The sequence below is a fragment of the Peromyscus leucopus genome, chromosome 22 (assembly GCF_004664715.2).
Source record: "Peromyscus leucopus breed LL Stock chromosome 22, UCI_PerLeu_2.1, whole genome shotgun sequence".
Classification (NCBI taxonomy): Eukaryota; Metazoa; Chordata; class Mammalia; order Rodentia; family Cricetidae; genus Peromyscus; species Peromyscus leucopus.
This window is the reverse complement of record NC_051081.1, coordinates 56,207,525-56,231,365: the sequence shown is the minus strand read 5'-3', so window position 1 is coordinate 56,231,365 and position 23,841 is coordinate 56,207,525. Positions and strand designations below refer to the sequence as shown.

The 23,841-nt window shown below is 43.6% G+C and overlaps 1 protein-coding gene across 11 annotated transcripts in view; it reads left to right on the top strand.

The window, feature by feature from the left end:
* The window catches only part of Kidins220 (kinase D interacting substrate 220), a 90,765-nt gene that overhangs the window by 7,802 nt on the left and 59,122 nt on the right, over positions 1 to 23,841 (top strand). For 6 of the 11 annotated variants that reach the window (XM_028893736.2, XM_028893735.2, XM_028893733.2 and 3 more), the window contains exons 3-14: positions 3,635 to 3,733; positions 6,030 to 6,128; positions 7,725 to 7,823; positions 8,488 to 8,589; positions 11,252 to 11,350; positions 14,063 to 14,260; positions 16,150 to 16,248; positions 17,525 to 17,623; positions 18,073 to 18,171; positions 20,446 to 20,623; positions 22,008 to 22,172; positions 22,959 to 23,138. In XM_028893736.2, the coding sequence (XP_028749569.1) occupies positions 3,635 to 3,733; positions 6,030 to 6,128; positions 7,725 to 7,823; positions 8,488 to 8,589; positions 11,252 to 11,350; positions 14,063 to 14,260; positions 16,150 to 16,248; positions 17,525 to 17,623; positions 18,073 to 18,171; positions 20,446 to 20,623; positions 22,008 to 22,172; positions 22,959 to 23,138 (1,516 nt within the window). The remainder of the gene's footprint in view (positions 1 to 3,634; positions 3,734 to 6,029; positions 6,129 to 7,724; positions 7,824 to 8,487; positions 8,590 to 11,251; positions 11,351 to 14,062; positions 14,261 to 16,149; positions 16,249 to 17,524; positions 17,624 to 18,072; positions 18,172 to 20,445; positions 20,624 to 22,007; positions 22,173 to 22,958; positions 23,139 to 23,841) is intronic. The other 5 variants (XM_028893734.2, XM_028893732.2, XM_028893730.2 and 2 more) reach the window with 1 other exon arrangement.

Genomic DNA, 23,841 nt, shown 5'->3' with positions numbered 1-23,841 from the left:
GGAGTTAGAGGCAGGCAGATCTTTGTGAGTTCAAGTACAACATGGTTTACATAGTAAGTTTCAGACCAGTTAGGCTATATAGTCATACCCTCCCAAAAAAGTAAACAAAAAAATTACTAATATTATTATTATTATTTTAAACTGTTGAACTGGGAAGTATAGCTGTTTGGAAGAATGCTTCCTGGCATGAGCGAGGCCCTACCTTCAACAAGACTTCAACAACAATTCAATAATCTAGAATTTCACAGTTGGTTAGGTTTTCCCTTCTTTCTTGTTGTTTAGAGTATTTAAGCTCCTTCATCTTAATGTGGTTAGCTAATCATTTTTATTGCATTTTATTTATTGTGTATGTGCCATGTTACCCAACTGGACAGCTAACTAAGACAGCTTGCAGAAGTAGGTTCTCTCCTTCCACCATGTGGGTCCTGGGGCTTTGACTCAGGTCTCCACAGCCCTTGGTCACCATTCTTGAAAAGGATTCTTAAATATTAGATCAGTGAAATAAAATAATATATATGTGTGTTTTTAGTATATAGTTGACCACAAACTGTGTATTTGGGTTCTTTGCCTCTTTTGTTTTATTTATGAACTAGATAAGTCTCAGCTTATGAATAGTTCCATAAGCAGTCAGTAGCTTTGGTGTCTTGATTCTTGGAAAGAGCAAGGTCACCTTTCCTGGGGTGGAGTAGGCCTGGGTGATAGGTTGTACTGAGATGGGCATTCTGACTAAGAAAATGAAACAAGACTTTAAGAGATGAATTTTGTTGTGTGTTTATAAACACTCTAAAAGGAATTTCAAGAGAGGATTTCAAAATGCTTTGCTTTTACTGTAATTATTGGAAGAAGACAAATAGTCATTTAAGAGATAACTGCTTTAGGGCAGTGATTGTGTAGGTCTGATTTACATAAAACAAGATCCTAGGAATTAGAAGAACAAGGTAGTTGAATTGTAGGAAGGTTTGCATTGTAGCCTCCCGGGGGAGCTGAGAGGAGGACCCCCTTGAGGAGAAGTTCAGTTGGTGTAGAGTGTTGTGTTTTCTTTGGTGTAATAGAGGAGAGGTGTCGTAGTCAGCTTGTGTGCATTTGTAGTGGAATTCCACAGGTTGGGTGATGTCTTCTCATAGTTCTAGAGGTTAGGATGTCCAAGATGAAGGGCTGGCATCTGCTGAGAGCCTTCTTACTGCATCACAACATGGCAGAAGACATCCTGTGGGTGAGAGAGGACGTGTGAAAGGGAATGAGAGAGACGAGAAGGGGGCCAAACTCTCCTCTTATTAGGATCGCAGTGCTCCAGCAGCTGACCCACTGCACAGTAATGGCACTGGTCCATCCAGCAGGCCTGTGCTCCCATCATCTCCTTGCCTCTTCAGATCCCTGCCCTCTTCAATATTATGTTGTATTGAGTTTCCAACATAGGAACTTTGAGGGATACATTCAAACGATAATGAAGGGTAGTGGGTTTTTCATCCTCCCGATTTTAGAAAGCAGTAGGCTTGTGATTTGTGGAATATGTAAGCCTAGATATGGAGGACACTTTTGTGACTCATTGTCAAATGCAAGGATAAAGTTCTCCTGATGGCAAATTGCTTCTTTCTCTAGAGCTGTGGTTGCTACCTTGGTTGAACAGGAAGTAGCAGAATCTAGAAATAATAGGCTTTACGATTCAGTTTACAAGGTACTCTTCTGTCTTTCGGAATCTAATAAAACTGAGCTGGGTGATGGTGGTGCACACCTTTAATCCCAGAATTTAGGAGGTAGAGGCAAGTGGATCTCTGAGTTCAAGGCCAGCCTCATTACAGAGCAGGTTCCAGGACAGCCAGGGCTGTTATGTAAAGTTTATGCATCCTCGGGGCTCAGATTCAGCTTCTTGACTTTAGTTTCTTCTGTGTTGTATGGATGACACTTGATGTGTAGCCGTTAATCTTGACAGGAGAGGGATACTGTAGGAATTATGCCAAAGAAAAAAAAAGAATTGATTTAGGCACGTGTGGCATAGTAATTGATGTCTGCCGTCATGACTTAGAATCATAAATGTTTTAAGTTAATCTGCTTAACAAATAGTGATGTGTACATTGCTTTTGTAATGAATTCTTTTTTAATTACATTTTTTCATACAGTATTTTTGATTGTGTTCCCCCCCCATCTCTTCCCAGACCCTCTCTGCCTTCCTATCCACTCAACTTTATGTTCTTTCTCTTTTTCTTTCAAAACAACTAAGAGATAGCAACAAACAAACAACAAACACTCACAGGAAACAAAACATCCCACAAAAGCAAAAATCAAGACGAACAGGCAAAAGGCCAACCGGGTCCAAAAACAAAAGAACAAAGCAAAGTAAACAAAAAGTCCACAAATACCATTGAGTTACTTTTGTGTTGGTTGTGTCCACCTGGGCATGGGGCTGTCCAGCTGGGCATGGGGCTGTCCAGCTGGGCATGGGGCTGTCCAGCTGGGCATGGGGCTGTCCAGCTGGGCATGGGGCTGTCCAGCTGGGCATGGGTCCAGCTGGGCATGGGGCTGTCCAGCTGGGCATGGGGCTGTCCAGCTGGGCATGGGGCTGTCCAGCTGGGCATGGGGCTGTCCAGCTGGGTATGGGGCTGTCCAGCTGGGTGTAGGGCTGTCCAGCTGGGTATGGGGCTGGCCTGGAGTGCAGACAGTAGACCCAGGGACACTGCACTGGACAGAACTGGTTTTCCCTTTGCCCCCTGGTACCAATTGCAGATAACTTCTTAGTTAGAGGTGGGAGCTATGTCTGCTTTGTTCTCTGAGTTCGGTGACCCCCATCTGGCTTGAACCTGTGCAGGTCTCATGTATGCTGCCAGTTTCTGTGAGGTCATATTGCACATTGCTTTTTCGAATGGCTGATAATCAAATTTAATGTTCAAATGAGAAACTTTTCCACTTGGAAAATATGGTTATACATGGCGCCTCAATCTCTAATGAGTGATGTGGCCACCACATATAATTTAATGTCTCTCATTATAAGAATGCCTGTGCTGTTTATGCGTTTTATTTTTCACTTTGTTTAAACCAGTAGTTATGTTTAACTCTTTACTTACATTATCCTTATAGTAGTATTTATTTACTGCTTCTGAATGAACTCATAGTGCCTAAAACAAATTGTTAACATTATGGTGGGAAAATTACATTTCTTTTTTTTTTTTTTTTAGTATTCTTTTATTTCATGTGCATTGTTGTTTTGCCATGGGTGTTGAGTCCCCTGGAACTGGAATTATAGACAATTGTAATGTCTGTAATTGCCGTGGATGCTGGGAACTGAATCTGGTTCCTCTGGAAGAGTAGTCAGTGCTCCTAACCACTGAGGCACCTCTCCAGTCCCAGAAAGTTACATTTCTAATGGCTTTAATGTATTTATTTTTCTGGAGATTAAATGCAGAGCTATATACCATATTTGAGGCAAGTGCCCATCATTGGCCTATGTACCCTAACCAGCTTATGACTTTCAGATCATCAGTAAACTGAGCTTATAGTTCAAAGTTGTTGATCAATTATAGAAATACAGGAAACACATTTGGGGCTTTAAACACTGTTGTGAGAAGGTGAGTGTGGTGCTTATCAGTGTTGTAGTGAGAGCGCACCATGTTGCTAAACTCTCCGTCCTGTTTGTCTCTAGTGCGGCCAGACTCCCCTGATGATAGCTGCGGAACAGGGCAATGTGGAAATAGTGAAAGAACTGATTAAGAATGGAGCCAACTGCAACCTGGAAGATCTGGTATGCATGCATGGTCTGCTCAGTAGTCCTCCTCTGATCTGTTCATGGAAGTGGTGGAGGAGTGATGACTAAAGGTGGTGCTTTGGGCCGGGCGGCGACGGCGCACGCCTTTAGTCCCAGCACTCAGGAGGCAGAATTCGAGGCCAGCCTGGGCTACCAAGTGAGTTCCAGGAAAGGCGCAAAGCTACACAGAGAAACCCTGTCTCGAAAAACAAAACAAAACAAAAAGATGGTGCTTTGGGGGCTGGATGTGGTACTTTATGCCTTTATCACAGTCCCAGCACTCAGGAGGCAGAAGCAGGAAGGACTCCAAGTTCCAGGCCAGCCTGGTCTACATAGACAGTTCCATGCCAGCTTGGTCTACATAGAGAATTCCAGGCTAGTCACGGGCGCCATAGTGAGACTCTGCCTCTAGACAGACAAACAAACAAACAAACAAACATTTTAAATGTGCTTTGAGATATTTCTCACCTTTGCCTTATGTGCTACATTGTTTTTTTTTGTTGTTGTTGTTATTTTTTTTTTTAATCAGGAGAGAATTTTTTGCTTGCAACCAAGTATTTCAGCTCCTTTTTGTTTTGCCCTCTGTACATAGCATGCCTGAAGCTCATATCTGTGCAATCAAGTGTCTTCAGAATATTTCTATGTCTGAGCTGTGCTGTTAAGTGGTTTTCTGGAGTTGTAACTTACAGATTGTGTTCTGTTTGATGATTATCCCTTCTGATACTCTTCTGAGGGACAAATCACCATCCTGTTTCTTTTCGATTTCCTGGTATTCTTAGACTTACTTTGGGTTCACACAACCACATTCTTTTGCTTTGAGTGACCATTTGAATTTTTTGTTTTTGAGACAGGGTCTCACTGTGTAGACCTCCCTCTGCCTCTCCAATGCTGAGATTAAAAGCATGTGTTACTATGATTCCTGGTGTGATTATTTGAATTAATTCACTCCCTGTAAAGCAGTGGTTCTCAATCTTTCTAATGTTGTGTCCCTGTAACACAGTTCCTCATGTTGTGGTGACCCCCCCCCACCACAAAATTATTTTTTGTTGCTACTTTATAACTGTAATTTTGCTACTGTTATGAGTCATAATGTAAATATTTTTGGAGATAGAGGTTTGTCAAAGGGATTGCAACCCATAGGTTGAGAACCACTGTCTTAAATAAAAATTAGGACAATTCTTTATTTTATTTATAAAACAGGAGATCATAGTTTTCTTTGTCACAAGATTTCTTTTTTTTTTTGTTAAATTTATTAATTATGTATACAGTGTTCTGCCTGCATGTATGCCTGTAGGCCAGAAGAGGGCACCAGACTTCATTATGGAGGTTGTGAGCCACCATGTGGTTGCTGGGAATTGAACTCAGGACCTTTAGAAGAGCAGCCAGTGCTCTTAACCACTGAGCCATCTCTCCAGTCCCCGTCACAAGGTTTCTATCATCCCCACCTGCAGTGGCTGTACTTTAACACTGTGTGCATGTGTCCTCTCATCGGGTCACAGGCTCTTGAGTTTGAGTAACACTTGCTAGCTGTAGGATCGCCCTTGAGGTGTTGGTGGTCAGTCCAGGAAGGAGCCAGAACAAGCACCCGTGACATTGCTGTCTGTAACTGTTAGTCCTGACACAGGCAGACGATAGTCCTGACACAGTGTACAGTCGGAGGAAACGCTGAAGGAGACCCCAGACTCAAATAGCATGTAGCAGCAAAGAGCGTTTATTAATATTTCAGCCTTTGTGGAGTCATTCACCTGTACAAAATGGCAACGACCCTGAGAGGAGCATGCAGGCTCCTTTTAAGCACAGCTAAGGGAAGTTTCTGGAACAGTTGGGTCATCTCAAATATGATTGGTTACACAGATAGCAGTTACATTAGTATATTTTTAATTGGCTGAGCTTTATTTTTATCGTTTTTTTTTTTAACACACTTCCATAAGTTTGGGCAAGTTTGGACATGACTCAGAAGGAGCTGCTGATTTTCTTGAGACCTTGTGAGGCTGTCTCAGGCCTCGTCCTTGAATGCAAGGACATTGTGGATAAATGGCCTTTTGTGGGAGAGACACCTGTTTTGTCCTTCTCAGAGAACTGAAACCTAAACTCAGTTGTGAGGATGGTTGAGTTTAACCCCTTCAGCAGGCAGGTAAAGCCTTAGAGACAGCTCCGTGTTGTTCCACGGAGGCTTAGCATGGCTCACGTTATGTCAGTTTGGACACTCTTTCGGCATGTAAATTCTAGCATATCCCTCACTTTGGAATGTTGTTTCTTATTTTGAAATGTGACATTTTGAATATTTTTCAAGGATAACTGGACAGCACTTATATCTGCATCTAAAGAGGGGCACATCCACATCGTGGAGGAGCTGCTGAAGTGTGGGGCCAACCTGGAGCACCGTGACATGGTATGTGTGTTTTCTGCAGGGCGACATTAGTTAGCTGAGAGTCACCAGCAGTGGTGGAGACACAGGAAACCTTGTCTGTACTTTATTTTTAAGATAGGATCTTTTTGTTTTACAACTTGGGGCTGGATGTTAGAATGACTCAAGAATGTTTTAAATGCCAGCCTTCTAGTGTCTCCTGTTTAGAACAGTCATCACCAGCTTCCTGAAGAGTTAAAAGTTCTCAGCTCATTCTTTGACAGGTCATAACTTAGTACTTTTCAAAAATTACTTCATTTGAATCAAACTTTAAAAGCTGCCTTGCCACAGTCAGGACAAATCTTTGTCACCCACCAGTCCCACAGCCGCTCAGACCCAACCAAGTAAACACAGAGACTTATATTGCTTACAAACTGTATGGCTGTGGCAGGCTTCTGCTAACTGTTCTTATATCTTAAATTAACCCATTTCTATAAATCTATACCTTGCCGCGTGGCTCATGGCTTACCGGCATCTTCACATGCAGCTTGTCATGGTAGCGGCTGGCAGTGTCTCTGACTCAGCCTTCCACTTCCCAGAATTCTTCTCCTCCTTGTCCCACCTATACTTCCTCCTGCCTGACTACTGGCCAATCAGTGTTTTATTTACTAACCAATCAGAGCAACACATTTGCCATAAAGAACATCTCACAGCATTAAAAGGTACATCAGATAGTTTAAAATGTTTTGGGTAAGTTATAGTCTTTGGAATGTTATATATATATATATATATATATATATATATATATATATATATATATTAGTAGCTGATATGGTGGAGACACAGGAAACCTTGTCTGTACTAAAGATAGGATCTATATCTCTGCATGCTGCTGTCCAGGAATGCTACAGTTCTCATAGGACGTGGCCATAGTTGTCATGTACCTCCTGTTGGATCATGATCTGGGAAAGGCATAAAAGTGAGAAAAGGAGTCATTTCTGTCTTATTCTGTAAGATATTTAACCTTTTAATAAGTCAGTTTTAACATACAAGCAAGCAGGGAAGGAAGTCCTCCCTCCACCTTGCCATATACAGCACACATTACTTGCTGATGGGCTTAAAGAAGTACTTGTGCTTTAAGTTTTAAAGACACCGCAGCTTTCTTTCTCTTTGTAGTATATTGTGCCACACAAGGGCTTTACTTCTATGATCCTATGTTCTCAAATCTAGGAAGATACTTCTGTGCTTAGTTTGGATGTGAAATGCCCCACATATTAGGACCCTGCCTACTTCTGGGCACTCTGGCTGTGAGCAGTCCTCCCTGCTCCTCCTTGCTCCCTGGGCACTCTGGCTGTGAGCAGTCCTCCCTGCTCCTCCTTGCTCCCTGGGCACTCTGGCTGTGAGCAGCCAGAAGGACTCTAGTTCACTGACGTGTACTACACAAACTTTGCAGTGATCACTTGTAGACTCAGCAGATTTTATTCAGTTCTTGTTCTGTCGTATATATCTGAGGAGCTTGAGGATTTAAGACCATTATCTTCATAAAACAATGGTGTTACAAAGATGTGCGTAGAGGACCTGAGTAAAGGTGTTCCTTGCTTGTGTATGATACCGTTTCACACACCGCTTTTTGTCCTTTAGGGGGGATGGACAGCTCTCATGTGGGCGTGCTACAAAGGCAGGACTGATGTTGTCCAGTTGCTTCTTTCTCACGGTGCCAACCCAAGTGTCACTGGTTTGGTAAGCATCAACAAAAAGTAAATTTGTAATGTAAATGGTAAGTTTTCTTACAGAATGCTGCAGGCTTTTATATTTCATAGTGGGTAGAGAATTTTTAGATCATACTGGATATCATATAGAATGCCATTGTAAGATCCAATGAGAGTTGTATACACTGTCCTTTCTTAGTTTTTCCAGTGAAAAAGCAAGTCTTTGACCTCAAATGTGAACCATAATTGTGTAGCATTTCAAAAGGAAGTTGTGAATTCCTTTTTGTCTTACTGTGAGTGCATCCTTTTTCAGAGTTTCTTGAGAAAACATTTACCAAGAAGCCATACCATTTTTCTATACATTCTACTTTTCTGTACATTTTATTCATTTCTGTACATGTTTTTTACTTCTTATTCTGCTTATTAATCTTGCCTAATGGCTAATCAAAATAAATATGTTAACTGCAAAAAAAATGTATTGATAATATGTGCTTATTTAAGGCTTAACACATCTTAGTTTTAATTATCTATTAGAGTATTTGTGTTTTTAAAATGGAGGATGGTCTCTAACTTGATTAAAAAAAACATTACTTTGTGTTAATTCTGCTGGTATTTACTTAGTAAATTTGTGTTGCAAATGCCCGTCTAAAAGACTCTCTTCTTCCTCCATCCTTGTGTGTACCTGTGTATCCCAGCAGTACAGTGTTTACCCAATCATTTGGGCAGCAGGCAGAGGCCATGCTGACATAGTACATCTTCTGCTGCAGAATGGGGCGAAGGTCAACTGCTCTGACAAGGTGAGTTACAGTCCGTGGTGTAAGCCTCTCTGATGTATCTTATTTTTGTGATCTAATATTTTTATAGATGCACAACTTGTAGGTGGGTCCTCTATTTGTGTTATAGAGTATGTTCTCTTGATGTGTATTACATTAAATTCATTATTAAAAAGACAGGGATAATGGACTCATGTCTTCATCGTTTGAGGTTTTCTATTATAACTCTTCTTTCTACTTTCAATCTTGCCTGTTTTGTTTGTGTGGAAAATGATCTTAAAATTCAAGTTTGGTTCTCTTCTTTGTACTTAGAGTTCTAAAGCCGGTGGTGTGATGATTGGAAATAATGGTTGAAGTTACATTTGTAGTGGAAGGAAGGGTAATGATGGGCTCTAAGAGGGAAAGCTACTGTGAAAATTGGTGAAACTGGTGTCTTAGTTAGGGTTTCTATTGCTGTGATGAAGCATCATGACCAAAGAGCAAGTTGGGGAGGAAAGGGTTTATTGGGCTTACACTTCCACATTGTAGTCCATCATTGAGGGAAGTCAGGACATGATCTCTCACAGGACAGGAACCTGGAGGCAGGAGCTGATGCAGAGGCCATGAAGGGGTGCTGTTTACTGGCTTGCTCCCCATGGCTTGTTCAGTGTGCTTTCTTACCCAGGACCAGCAGCCTGTGGGGGGAGGTGGCACCACCTACAATGGACGGGCCCTCCCCATCAATCACTGAATGAGAAGATGCCCTACAGCTGGACTTGTGAAGGCCCTTCCTCAGCAGAGGCTCCCTCCTCTGATGACTCTATAGCTTATGTCGAGGTGACACACAAACCACCCAGGACAGTTGGTTAGGCAAGGAAAGCCTAAACTGTCAGGACTTGAACCAGAGACCTAAGAGGAAGGGAGGAGCAGGAGGAGAGGATGTGATAGGAGAGGAAACAGTTGAGTAATGTCTTGATGAAAAAGAGAGAGATAGATCTTATGTGCTGAGACTGTGGGAAACATGTACATGAAAGGAATCTAGTTGGGGGAAAGATCAGGATTTGAACTTGAAAAGGATAAGAGATTTATTGAGGTGGCTGAGCACTAACTGAAGAGCCATTGTGGAGTAGACAGGAAGCGAGGTGAGGAAGTTCCTACCAGATAGCAAGAGTCCTTTGTAAAGACATCATTGAGATTGTCTGCTTCTTAGGGTCAGCGTGAGCTGGCCGGTGTGATGGTGAAGAGAAAGAACAGATTTCGGAGCATATCCTCTCACATAGCCTTCTCTCAGAAGGTAACAAATGCATTGGGTGTCAAGGATGAGAACTGACGTCTGATTCCTAAAATTAAGGACGTCTTGATGAGTCTCTCATCCCTAAGGATGGCTAGGACATTGTGTTGTGGGGTTAGAGAAGGTGCTTCAGACAACATGTTACCTACAAGGCAGGAGGCTGGGAACACTACAGATGCGGGAATGAAATTGGAGTGTTTATCCTGCATCCCTTACCCATCTCTCTTAGCCTGTTCTCCTCACAACCCTCCTCCTCTTGGTAGGCTTCTGTTCCCACCTGCTGTACTTACATCCTTGTTTGTCTGCCATGAAGACCCATGTATCAACAGCTCTCAGGGGCTCAGTTCCCAAGAGTGTGGTTGCGAGGGTGTCTGATGTCATTCATAGAGAATAGCCACATAGAGCTGTTTAGATTTAATTTAAAATTAAGTTGCACTTGCCACATTTTACACACTTACAGTCATACAGACTAGTGGCTTCTTACTGTATTGGCAGTGTGGAATAACAGTTTTTTAAGCACTGTTGGACAGGCTGTCAGGGTTTATTGAATGTTTACAACTACGTTCAGGTTTTCATGTACATAAAAGGCACTTGAGGTATTCACATCTCTTGATTGGATAGCAATGCTTTCATGTCTGATTGTTAGTTTGTGGTGCTTTCTGATCATGTTCCATAAAAGGTGCTTCTGAGCAGTTCTGGGCTGCAGTTGTCAAAGAGACAAATTGATGTGGGGTTATGGTTAAGAGTGCAGATCTGAAAGCTTGGTGGTTCCATGGGTATTTTTCTACTTCTTTGTTTGTTTGTTTGTTGAGACAGGGTTTCTCAGTTTAACCCTGGATGTCCAGGAACTCCTCTGTAGACCGGGCTGACTTTGAACTCAGAAGTCCACCTGCCTTTGCCGCCCAAGTCCTGGGATTAAAGAAGTGCGTCACCACCTCCCAGCTTTTCCTACCTCGTGATAACTTGGTTGCTTTGACCCCATTTGGGCCTCACTTTCATGTGTGAAAATGTGATGCTATGAACAGGGCTTACTTTGTGATAAAGACTGAAGTGTATTGACTGTGTGAGGTTGTCCGAGCTGTGCTTGACACTTGATGCTAACTTTAGACTAGTAGACTTCACATTTTATCATAAAATATAGGAAGCAGTGAATGCCTGTTAAAAATTAGGGACTATATGACTATGGTGGAAAGATTATCTTGATTAGAAAAGTTAAATAAAGTTGATTAGAAGACATTTCATACAAAAATGACTACTCAGGACAAAAGGATGAGGGACATAGGTTCTTGTCTAGGACTGAAATTATGACTGATATAAACACTTGATTAAGAATACTGAAAATATAACTTCATTACCGGCTGCTTTCTTTTAGTGTGTGTCTGAAAGTCATTTTGCATTCCTTGCCTGTTTTAACAGTATGGAACAACCCCTTTGGTGTGGGCTGCCCGGAAGGGTCATTTGGAATGTGTGAAGCATTTGCTGGCCATGGGAGCTGATGTCGATCAAGAAGGAGCTGTAAGTACCTCTCCTCTCCTAACCCTTCTAGTAGAGGGAAGTGTTTGCTTTAAGGGAATAATTTAAGCTAGTACAAGCCTAGAAAAAGTTCCCTGGAGTTCTTAAATGATGCTTTCATTTTTAGTGTTGAGATAGGGACTTCACCATGTAGTCCAGGCTTTCCTGCCTTGGTTGCCAAGTGCTGGGATTTCTTAAGTGATATGAACTTTGGAAAGAAGCATGTTATGATAAGAAAAACATAATACATATTTGCTTTTGAGGGTCTGTTGCTAAGGTACATGAATTTTGGGAAACTAAAACCATGAAGAATAATTTTCAGTAATCTTATAAACTGAAAAATTCTTCAGGTCAAGTAGTTTTTCTTCCCCCCTCCTTTTTTTTTTTCCTTTTTTAATATTAAAAAAAATTTTGAGATAGTCTCATTATGTACTCTGACTGGCTGGAACTCAGAGAGACCTTCCTGCCTCTGCCTCCCAAGCTAGTACAAAAGGCAAGCTGGTTTTTAATCGTAATTGCAGGGAAACATCATGCTCTATTAAAATGCTTTTTCTTTTTTTTTTTTTTTTTTTTTTTTTTTTGGTTTTTCGAGACAGCGTTTCTCTGCGTAGCTTTGCGCCTTTCCTGGAGCTCACTTGGTAGCCCAGGCTGGCCTCGAACTCACAGAGATCCGCCTGGCTCTGCCTCCCCGAGTGCTGGGATTAAAGGCGTGTGCCACCACCGCCCGGCTTAAAATGCTTTTCCTTAAAGTGACATTAGACTCTGTGGGATCTGTACTATAAAGTATTGTTCCTGTCTCATAAACAGGGTAAGGATGACAGACATGTGAACTGTTAAGGTTAAAAATTGGTTGAGTCAGTCAGTTATTAATTCTTTGTTTTTTATTTTTTTGCTTTTTCGAGACAGAGTTTCTCTGTGTATTTTTGGAGCCTGTCCTGGGTCTCGCTCTGTAGCCCAGGCTGGCCTTGAACTCACAGAGATCCGCCTGGCTCTGCCTCCTGAGTGCTGGGATTAAAGGTGTATGTCATCACCGCCTGGCTATTAATTCATTATTGAGCACCAGCTGTGTACCTCATCTGTGCCAATAGTGTCAGAGAGCCATGAGGAGCCTGACAAACAGCTTTTCTTAGCGGTTCTAAGAATGTTTCAGGAACTGATATTGTGAGCCGCAAGCACTTTAAAGTGCTGAGGACTGCTACTTGTGTGATTAGTCTGTTATGTTAGACAGCTCATGATGGAGTCTGAGAGGAGATAACGCCAAGTCTCGGGACACCTGCAGCTAAGTTAAACTGTGGCGCTCATGCTGCATTTCTAGAGCAATCGAGTCCAGTGTGTTCTCTCTTCCACGATGGCCTTCAAGGCACTGTTCATCGGGCTGGAGCCACAGTGGGTCCCAGGTCCACTGGCCTCTCTCCCGAGTTATCAAATAGATGAGCAGCTTGCTATTGTGATAATTTGATGATGACCAATTCTGGTTTTTTTTTTTTTTGGTTTTTTGAGACAGGGTTTCTCTGTGTAGCTTTGCGCCTTTCCTGGAACTTGCTCTGTAGATCAGGCTGGCCTCGCACTCACAGAGATCCACCTGCCTCTGCCTCCCAAGTGCTGGGATTAAAGGCATACGCCACCACTGCCAGGCCCAATTTTGTTTTAATATGTGAGGAAGGTGTCTAGTATTTTAAAGGACTACTTAGAATATGTTAACAGGCTTTTAAGTACTGTCGAAGATCGCTTATTAAACTTTTATTGAGATATGCTCTAGCTCTTAATTCATCATTTGCAGCTTTTCCTACACATTTTATTATAAAATCCTCTTAGTTTCAAGTCTGATCCGTTTTACTTTGGAGTATTTAAATTGGAAAGTGTTGAATTTGAGTCCTTCTTTCACCTTTGTTGCATCTGTGAAAGGGTTTGTTTCCTGTGAGTGAGGCATTATCACTGAAAGCACCGAGCCTCAGGGTAGTCCGATGACTCAACAGAAACCATATGTCTTTGAAAACCAGAACCATGGATGGCTCAGCGGCTCAGTGCTTGCTGCTGAGCCTGGTGACCTGAGTTCTGTCCTGGGGACGCACATGGTGCAAAGAGAAAACAGACTCCCACGACTTGACCTCCATGTGTCCACATATACATATGCCTATGCACATGCACACCAAAAACAATGTAAAGAATGATTTCATTTGTGTATTTATATATTGGAAGGGTGTTCAGAGGACAACTTATGAGAATTGGTTCTCTCCTTCTACCACATGGGGCCTAAGGATCAAATTGAGGTCCTCAGGCTTGGCAGCAAGTGTCTTTATAAGCTAGGCCTTCTTGTTGACCCTATCAGAAGTAACTTTCAATGGCTGAAAGATCATAATAGTGGTAGAGCCCTTACCTAGCATGTGCAAGGCCCTGGATTATAGGCCAGCACCACCAACTGTTAAAATTTGATTTATATTTTTAAAACTATGTGTATGTGCCTGTGTTTGCCTGTGGATATACACATGTGAGTTAGTGCCTGCAGAGGCCAGAAGAGGGCATCAGATTCCCTGGAGCTGGAGTGACAGGTGGTTGTGAGTCACCCAGTGTGGGTGCTGGGAATCAAACTCCGGTCCTCTGGAAGAGTACCTCACTGCCCCCCCCCCAACTGTTAATAATTGAAAATAGTTTTCTGATTATGGTATATATAAAATGTGTTCTAGAACATTCTAACTTCTTTGTTTTTCTTTTAAGAATTCGATGACTGCACTTATTGTGGCAGTGAAAGGTGGCTACACAGAGTCAGTGAAAGAGATTTTGAAGAGGAATCCGAATGTAAACCTGACTGATAAGGACGGAAATACAGCTTTGATGATTGCATCAAAGGAGGGACATATAGAGATTGTACAGGACTTGCTGGACGCTGGGACGTACGTGAACATACCTGACAGGGTAAGGACTATCATCCAGAGTCTTCACATATGACATGAACTTGTTTTAAGAGAACTTTTATTTCTACCTTTGAAACTAATAAATTAAAATTTCCAGTCTTGTCAAAGAATGTTCTTGTTTATTTTTGTCAAATAATTTTGTTACTGTAAATGTCACACATACAGTTAATTTGTAACTCTTAGATGAATAACCTTGTAGGTGTTTTTCACAGCAGGTGTTATTCATTGTCTCAGGACTTAAATACTACCTTATACTGAAGTTTTTTTCTCTTGCCTGACTTCTTTCCTGAAGAACGCTCCACTTGAATGTATAGTTAGTAAGCTTTTAAAACTTGTTGCTAAATTAATGGAAGTGGGGTTGTTTTTGTTTTTTAAATACCTCAAGCCATTTTTCCCTCCGTTTTCTGCATCTCAGTGAATGGTGTTACTACCCATTTGTGCTTTACCTTTCCTTTACCTGCCCACGCAGTTCTGTTGACTCATGTAAAACTTACCCTCCCTGTTATTAAAACAAATCATAACAGACTCCTCTGTTGCCTCTGCTTTATGTCTGCGTGCTGTTGAATGCAAAGCGCTCCTGTGTTGAAGCCATCCAAGGCTTTCTCTTGCACTTTAGATACATACTACATTTTTAGTTTACAGACCCTGCGTGTCACGGTCCTTACTTGAGTCCTTGTCCTTATTTGTGTCACACTCCCCCATTTAGGAGGGTGCAGCCCTGTTCAGTGCCTTCTCTTTCTTGGTCATGCTGCTCTTGCCCTGCTGTGGGGAAGGACCATGTGCACCTGCTGTGCTCTCGCTCGAGAATGCTCCTGTCTGTCATTACACCTCTGCTTACATCTGCCTAGTCCCAAAGGTCATCTTTAGCTATCCTGTCCAGAGGAGCTACCCAGTTATTTTTGATCAGATATGCTATTCTGTTTGTATAGTGTTTGTCTTGGTGTATGTATTTTATTGTATGCTGTCTTTCTTTGTTAGACTGTAAATTTTCTGAGAGTTGGGGACTTTGTCTGTCTTGGTTCCAGTGCCTAGATTGGTGCCTGGCACACTGGAACAGGGATTCACTGGTTCTCACCCACACCGCTGCTTACATCCTTAACTAGAACTGGTCTGCCTTGGGCTTGTTTAAGTTGTTAGCGGGGCAGTAAATATCCTACACCACAGTGCTAAACATATAGCCCTCAAGGGATAATTGACTCGCAGCACACTGGGGCCCTCAAAACCAAAGCAGGCAACAGCTCACGGGCTTACTTAACACAAAAATCTACAACTGATCTACCATTTGGCAATGAAATAATAAGGTACTTGAGCCCATGACAAAAATGAGCATTTGAAGTAGTGGGAAGCCTTGATTCAAAATGGCTGTTGCTGGTTGAATATCCTCTGAGGAAGTGTGCTGTGAAGTATTTAACTTGGTTCAGTTCTTGTACAAGAGGATGACGTAGTTTGTATGCTCTTCCTGTGACTGCCCACTGGCTGTATCTGCAGACACTGGCCTGGGAGCCACAACAGCATGCTAGCTCTGCACTCCCAATTTAGAACATGTTGCTTTTATGATGTGAAAGTACTTGAAGGGGATTTATTATGTAACATCCAAACTGCCAGCCAGTGTCCTGTGATTTCAATTGTATGTGTGATGGGAAGTTGTCTTAAGAGACTAGATTCCATCTGACTACTTTGTCTTTTAAGTTTTCATCATGGGATTTCACGAGTCTTTATTCTAAGGACTAATGTCCTCTCTCTCTTACTCAGAGGGTTGCTAATATCAGATAGTGATACTCTTTTTCAAAGAGGTTTGTAGAACAAATCTATTATACTAATAAATGAGTGACGTTAATTTCAGAACTGTGTTTATTTGTTTACTGATGGACCTTGTGTTTGTCCTTGTAGAGTGGGGACACTGTACTGATTGGCGCTGTTAGAGGTGGTCACATTGAGATTGTTCGAGCACTCCTCCAAAAATACGCTGATATAGACATCAGAGGGCAGGTATGTGCGCTCAGACTACGGGGACCGTGAATGCATGTGTCAAGTGTCAGGATGTCTCTCCTTCTACTTTCTGTGGAGATAATGTATGTCCTAAGGCATTGGCTGTGTGTTACGGTTGTTTTTATGTCTGTTGACACTAAAGTTCCAGAATTAATGTGCACTTAAATTCAGGTACAAGTAAAAAAAGTTCCACACCAGTCTAGGCTGTGTCGTGAAAACCTGCCTCAGAAAATAAAACAAGAGGCTGGGGCGGTTTACTGGTTAGGGTGCGTGCTGCTCTCAGAGGGGACTGGGGCTCAGTTCCCGCATCCATGCCGCGTGGCTCACAGCTTGCCTTAACTCCGGCTCCAAGGGATCTGACACCTTCTTCTGGTCTCTGAGCTTTCCACACAGAAAATCAGCCTGTCGCTGACGGTGGGATGAAAGAGAGATGGGGTAAGAGAGAAGTGTGCTGGAGATGGGTGGGTGGTACACTAAGAGCTGGGCAGCTCGTGCACATTGGTTAGACTGGGAACTGTCTAGGGACATATTGACATGGGAAACCTGGTGTGGCAGCTACAGGAGCTGTCTTCTCAGCTACAGGCAGGTTTTCACTAACGGATGGTCCTGGATCACCTGTTTCAGGCCACTGGTTACTCTGTCAGTCTTGGGCACCTACTTTTAATCAGTGTTATTTGACGTTCTCTAGCTCTGCTTTCCACATCTGTGTGAATCAAAGGAGCCAGATAGGTTGCTGAAGGATCTGCTCAAGACAGTATAGGGTACCAGTGGTCTAGGTTAAGAAAGCTACAAATAATAACACCGATGTTTGTAAGGAATCCATTCCTACTCACTGTCTTCAGAAGAGTTGGACAGATATATTGTCTGGCATTGTAGATGGAATTACCTGGGTCAGCATGTTTAATAATGGCTTATCCAAAATAGCAGAGTTCAGGTATCGGTGACTTCTAACCTGTTTTATATTCCTCAAGTCTGATTGCATTACACAGTGTATTTTAGGGCTGTGAATGTGGCACGGTGATCTAGTGCCTGCTTAGAATGTGTGGCCCTGGGCGCCATCCCCACAGCACAAAGACAAAACAAGCACAACTTATCAGCCCTGTGGCTTGCTACTTCTTACTTACATAATGCTAAGTCTCTCTAGGATCCTTTCATAAGGAATATCTCAAAAGTAAATCCTAGAAATCATGTAGGTTGATAATACTTCCCACCTCTTTACATTCATAAAGGACAGTTTTTAATACTGCTTCTTACGTGACTTTCTTTCATTATACAGGACAATAAGACTGCCTTGTATTGGGCTGTGGAAAAGGGAAACGCAACAATGGTGAGGGACATTCTGCAGTGCAATCCTGACACAGAAATATGCACGAAGGTACAGACAGCATTGTGTTCTGTGAGCTGAGTGACGGTAGAGCTGCAGTGACGGTGCCCCGTGTCACAGTACACGGCCAGCTCGTCATGAGCCGGGAAGAGGCGGCTGCTCCGGGCTCTTGACACTGTCTGGCTTTAAACAACCTTTGTGGCCTGTGCTTGGCTCCCACACCAGCCACTTTAACTTCACTCACACCTTGTGAGACTGTACGAGACTGGTGGTTGTGATTAGCTGTGTATGCGAGTGTTCCATGGCAGAAATATATTTGTAATTCTGATAGAAAGGTGAAGATGCCTTAGTAATAGAGCTGTTGCCATACAGATCACTGGCTGGGAAGGGAAAACCACCTCCTTGTCAGTTTGTAAACTATGTTTTCTTCAGAATATGAGAGTGCAGAATGACCAAAGCAGAGGAAAGCCCTATTCTTTGAACCTTGTCTGTGCCCACAGGATGGTGAGACGCCACTGATAAAGGCCACCAAGATGAGGAATATCGAGGTGGTGGAGCTGCTGCTGGATAAGGGAGCTAAGGTGTCTGCCGCGGACAAGGTAGGACATCTGTGCAGGGCACCTGTGCAGAGATGGTGGTGTGCTGGCCTGCACATCAGCTGGAGCGCTGGAGATGGACTTTCATCGTGCGTGATGAGATGACCAGCTAGGGCTGCACACAGGGCGTTTTGAGTCTGTCCCAACATCATGTGCAGGGAGCAGGCTTAGTGTGTTACTCTTCTCCTGCTGTCCTGGACCACCCACATGAGGACATTCAGGGGTAGCTTACCCCAAGTCCACAGAGAATACAGAGGGGCTGGGGAGGGTGCATTCTCCAAGTAGACTAGGCTGGCGTGGATGGTCCAGTTCCCAGCACCACAGAGGGCAGCTCACGGCTGCCTGTGTGTCTAGCTCCAGGAGATCTGATGCCTTCTTCCTGTTTTCCTGAGGACACAGATTCACATGCACATATCCACACACAGACACATAAATAAAGTGAAAAAAAATTTCAATTAGGAAGGACATAAGGTTAAAAAAGACTTTTGAAATGGGAACTTCTGCTGGATGCAGTGGCACACGCCTTTAATCCCAGCACTGGGGTGGGGAGGCGGGGGAGAGGCAGGGCGATCTCTGTGAGTGTGAGGCCAGTCTGACCCACATAGAGAATTTCTAGGCCAGCCAGGGCTGAACAGAGCAAGCAGACCTCTTGTATTACCTGTGTTGTGGACAGCTTGCTGTCATTCCCTTCTGCCCTCTTGTGCCACGACCCAGCCGACACTGTGTCTCCACTTTGGGGTGAGAAACACAGTGACATTCCCATATAGAAGCATCTTGGGGTCCGTTGTTCATAGTGGCTGTTTTGTGTGTCAGTGAGTTTCCCGAGGATTCTGTGTAGAATCTGTCTGTGTGTCACTGTGGGAGACAGTCAGCACATACCTGCTGACAGATGCTCATGGTCAGGGATCAGTTGTTCACTGAACACATTGCCCTGGGAACTGATGTTCTCTCCCTCCTGTGCTGTCAGAGTTCTTCTGGGTGACGCTGGAGGCAGAGTCCAGGGCCTTTGCACATGCCAAGTGAAGGACTAGCCCACTGATCTGGGGCGCTGTCTCTTTGGTATTTGAAGTGACGCGTATGTGAGTTTTGATATACTATTTCACAAAAATACACTGAAATAAAGATGGTTCACCTAGCTATTGTTCTCTGTTTAGTTTTAGCATATTTGTGGGTTTGCTTATGTTTTTCCGAGGTTTTGTGTGCTGAGGAGATTTTGCCCTCTTACAGGTTTGAGAATGCGGAATGGAGTTGTGTTGTTCGGATGTGTTGAGTTTGAGGGCTGATAGACAGATAGACCAGCAGCCATTGGGAAGCATGGGGTGAAAAGCTGACAAGACCCCCGAGTTTCTTCCTTTTATGTCATCAGCTGTATAAACCGTTTCATGTAGAGCCATTTCTCAGAACCATGCTGTCCTCTGTCTGTGTCTCCAAGCCTTTACATCTGCTCAGTGCAGCGGTTATTCACCACAGGCGCACCCTAGAGAGGGCGCGAGACAGAAGAACAGCTGGGGGAGGCCCTTCCCTCTGAGCCGTGGGAAAGACGCACAGGCCTCCTTCATGGATGGTCTCAGCGGTCAGGGTAGATGAGAGCTGGGATAATCTCTAAGTTTGACCTCATTGGCTGTCTTCGGCAGACTGGAGAGCTCCTTCACAGGAAGGAGTTTTTGTTAGTGTGAGATGTGAAGCCCCCACAATTGTGGAGTCTCGTAGGAGTGACAGCTGACAGCAGGGAGTGAAGGGTGAAGAGACTTGGAGATACTGGAGTGGACGAGGACAGATGTGACATGATGAAGAGTGTGGTCATGGGATTTAAGGACTCCATGACGGCAGATGCTTGGCAAAGGTTACAGGGACTGATGGGATTGGTCACAATGGATGGGAACTGGCGTGGAAGCTGGTGGGAGACAGCCTTGAACTAGAGCACGAACCAGTTGAGGAAAGCGGTTGCCGTCCTTGGACAGTGACTGTTGTGATGGAAAGGGGTGTGGAGGAGTGGGTCCTGGCCCGGGAGGCATGCGTGGCGAAGGTTGCTGCTCTCTAAGTGAGCTGCAGACAGAAGAAGCTGTGCTCTAGAAGCCCGGAAGGGAATATTTCTGAGAAGCACTTGGAGAGAGCTAGGGAAAGAAACTGAAGAACACAGAGATTCAAATCCGTATTATATTTGCACCATTTATGAAAACATAAACTCCAGGCTGTCTGCTTTGTAGAGGCTTGAAAAGTGTTGCTCAGAGCTGGCCCTGAGGAGGAGTGAGTTCAGCCTGTGCTGCTTCTTTACAGAAAGGGGACACTCCCTTGCATGTTGCCATCCGGGGGAGGAGCCGGAGACTGGCGGAACTTCTTCTACGGAACCCCAAAGATGGGCGGCTACTCTACAGGCCCAACAAAGCCGGCGAGACTCCCTACAACATCGACTGCAGCCACCAGAAGAGCATTTTGACACAGATATTTGGAGCCAGTGAGTGATGGGCTTTGTCCTCGACTGAGCCTGTACAAACACAGTTGTGTGTGTGTCTGTGTGCGTGTGTATCTGTGTGTTTGTGTGCATGTGTGTATATGTGTGTATCTGTATGTTTGTGTGCGTGTGTTTTTTGCTGGAGGTTAAACCCTGGGCCTGTCAATCCTAGAGAAAAGCTTTACCTCTGAGCAACTGAACACTCCTGTTGAAGTTTTTAAATAATGAATTTCTAGTAAAAACATATGGAAAGAAAATGGTCCAACATACCTGGCCCAAAAAAGAATTTTAAAGTTTTTATTAGATATGTTTATTTTTATTTTATCTGTGAATGTTTTGCCTACATGTATGTATGTGTCTCCCTAGTCCCCCACCCACAAGATTTAAAAAAAAAAACAAAAAACTGTTTCTGGGCTGGTGAGGCATCTCCAAGGGTAAAGGCTCCTGCTCCTTTCGCCTGGTGACTGAGCCTGATTCCCAGGTGGGAGAAGAGAACTGATCCACTGAGCTGTCCTCTGACCAACCTACATATATGTGGCCCTCTCCCGTGGCTATACTAACAAATTAAACATTTCCTAGCTCTTCTTACACTTTTAAAAAGATTTTCTAAAATTTATTTATGTGTATGTTTCTGTGTCTATGAATGTATGCCGTGTGTGTGTGTGTGTGTGTGTGTGTGTGTGTGTGTGTGTGTGTGTGTATGTAAACCAAAAGAGGATGTTGGATCCCCTAGAACTAGAATTATGGGCCACTTTGAGCTGCTTGGTGTGGATGCTGGGAACCAAACTTGCGTCATCAGAAAGAGCAGGAAACTCTGCTAACTACTCTCCAGCTCCTCTTACATCTTCATGGGTTTTCCATTTTTAAAAATAATCCCACAGGTGTTTTTTGTTTATTTGTTTGAATTTCCTTAATTCAGGAAGAATTGGTATCTGAGTCATTAAATCTTTCTGTCAAGAATTATTCTGCCTTTGATTGTCTATTATATTCTTCATTAACACTTTTTTAATATATGTACTATTTTTTAAAAATATATCTGGAGTTGAAATGTCTCGTGAGCTTTTCTCCCAAGGCTCCTGCATGCCAACCAGTGCTCTGCTGCCGAGCTGAGCCCCCGGCCCTGGAGTGTGTGATAAGTGATAGAGAGGGAAGCTGTACTCAGGATGATGTATCCTATCATTAAGTAATAGATAGAATAGGTATAGTATGTTCCTCAAAATACAGTATTGGTGTAAGAAATTCTGAAGCTGTTCATACATAGACTTAAATGTTCACGATAAGGTCCTCCACTCCACCGCACCCCAATAAAGTAGGTAAAGTAGGTTAGCATTGGTGTCCTTCATAAGTGATACCACTGTTTAGGTATGTGCTCTGCTCCTAATTACAGGACACTTGTCTCCCACGGAGACCGACGGTGACATGCTGGGGTACGATTTGTACAGCAGCGCCCTGGCAGATATCCTCAGTGAGCCCACCATGCAGCCCCCGATCTGTGTGGGCCTGTACGCACAGTGGGGAAGTGGGAAGTCTTTCCTACTCAAGAAACTAGAAGGTACGGAAACGCTTTGATGACATCCTCACAGACAGCCTTTTCTGTGCAGTGAAAGCTCTGAGGGCGGTTGCCCTGTCCCAGCATGTGCTGGGTGGTTGGCGTTTCACTGCCTCCAGTCCGACCTCCTGTGGGTTTTCTTCTAAGACAGGTCCAGTGTGGCCAGCATCCAGCACACCCCTCGGTAGTGCTTGGGGGTGAAGGGGGTTCTTCACACACTTTGCAGGCCTTCTATGAGCTCTGTGTGCACTCAGGACCGAGTGCCCTTGCTAATAACCCAGGCCTTTCCCTCTGTTAGAAGCCTCATCCCTAGTCCTAACACATGCCCCTTTGGCTCTTCAAGGACAGGCTTCAGTGTGTAATGACTGTGGTTCTTGTGATACTTGATGTACTTTGGAGAACTGCAGTGGGAGGTTGAGGGTCTGAGAGGAATGGAGGGTTGTGCAGTTTGGAGATGGATACTGGTTCTGTTTCTACATATGGGATAAATATTTTGTTTAGTACAAGCCGTAGAAACCAGTATCAGTAAAGCCTTGACAGATGAGAACAGTGGACATAAGAGTTTTATGATCTTCAGGACTGTGGGAAGGAAGGGCAGGTATGCACCAGGGGACAGGATGCTCAGGTCGATGAAAACTTTGGTTTAAATGCGAAAGCATCAGCAGTGTTAGTTATCTAGGGCAGTTAAGGGTCCAGTACACATTTATATTCCAACAGGAAAGCTAAAGAATGAGTTAAAAGTTACGTCTAAGCAAAACAAATAAAACTTCCCGTTACTTTTCCTTTCAGATGAAATGAAGACTTTTGCAGGACAGCAGATCGAGCCCCTTTTCCAGTTCTCATGGCTCATAGTATTCCTCACCCTGCTGCTGTGTGGGGGGCTGGGCCTAGTGTTTGCCTTTACCGTCGACACAAATCTCGCCATAGCAGTGTCGTTGAGTCTCCTGGCTCTCTTATATATATTCTTCAGTAAGTCTTTGATTGTCTACAATCCTTTTCAGTCTTTCAGTGTTACTTTCTGTAACATTGAGCACGTTACGTAAAACATCTGATTCTTAAAACTCTACTTGATTTTCATAATTGGCTGAAAAACATTGATCTTTTTGCTATTTTGTAAGTTGGTTTAGAATACCAGTGTTCAAATCTAGCTGGAGGAGCTTTAAGAACCGGTACGTCTCCTTGCTAGTGCCACGGCAGGCCTGACGAACTGGCACACTGTCGGGTACGGTGGTGGTGACACGCAGGAGACCTTGCAGAAAAGATGGCGCCGTGGCCAGTGCTGGCCGGCGTCTGGACGTTTTGACCATTACTGTGATTTTTAGTTTTTCTGAAATCAAGCTAGGAAGGCAAAACAGACTCTCTGTTTCATGACACATGCCTTTAATCTCGCTGAGGCAGGTGGATCTCTATGAGTTGGAGGTCAGCCTGGTCTAGAGAGCAAGTTCCAGGACAGCCAGAGCTCCACAGAGAAACCCTGACTCAAAAAAAAAAAAAAAAAAAGTGGGACGTAGATTTGTTGCTGAGGGAGGTGGAACTTAAACAGTTGCAGACGTGACAAAGTTGTCTCCTTTGCATCTGACCCACCCACCTGACGCTGAGGCTTGGCTTTCACTCACGATTCATAGATTCACACACCTCTGAGGCTGAGAAGGGTAGTGGAGGACTTCTTGGA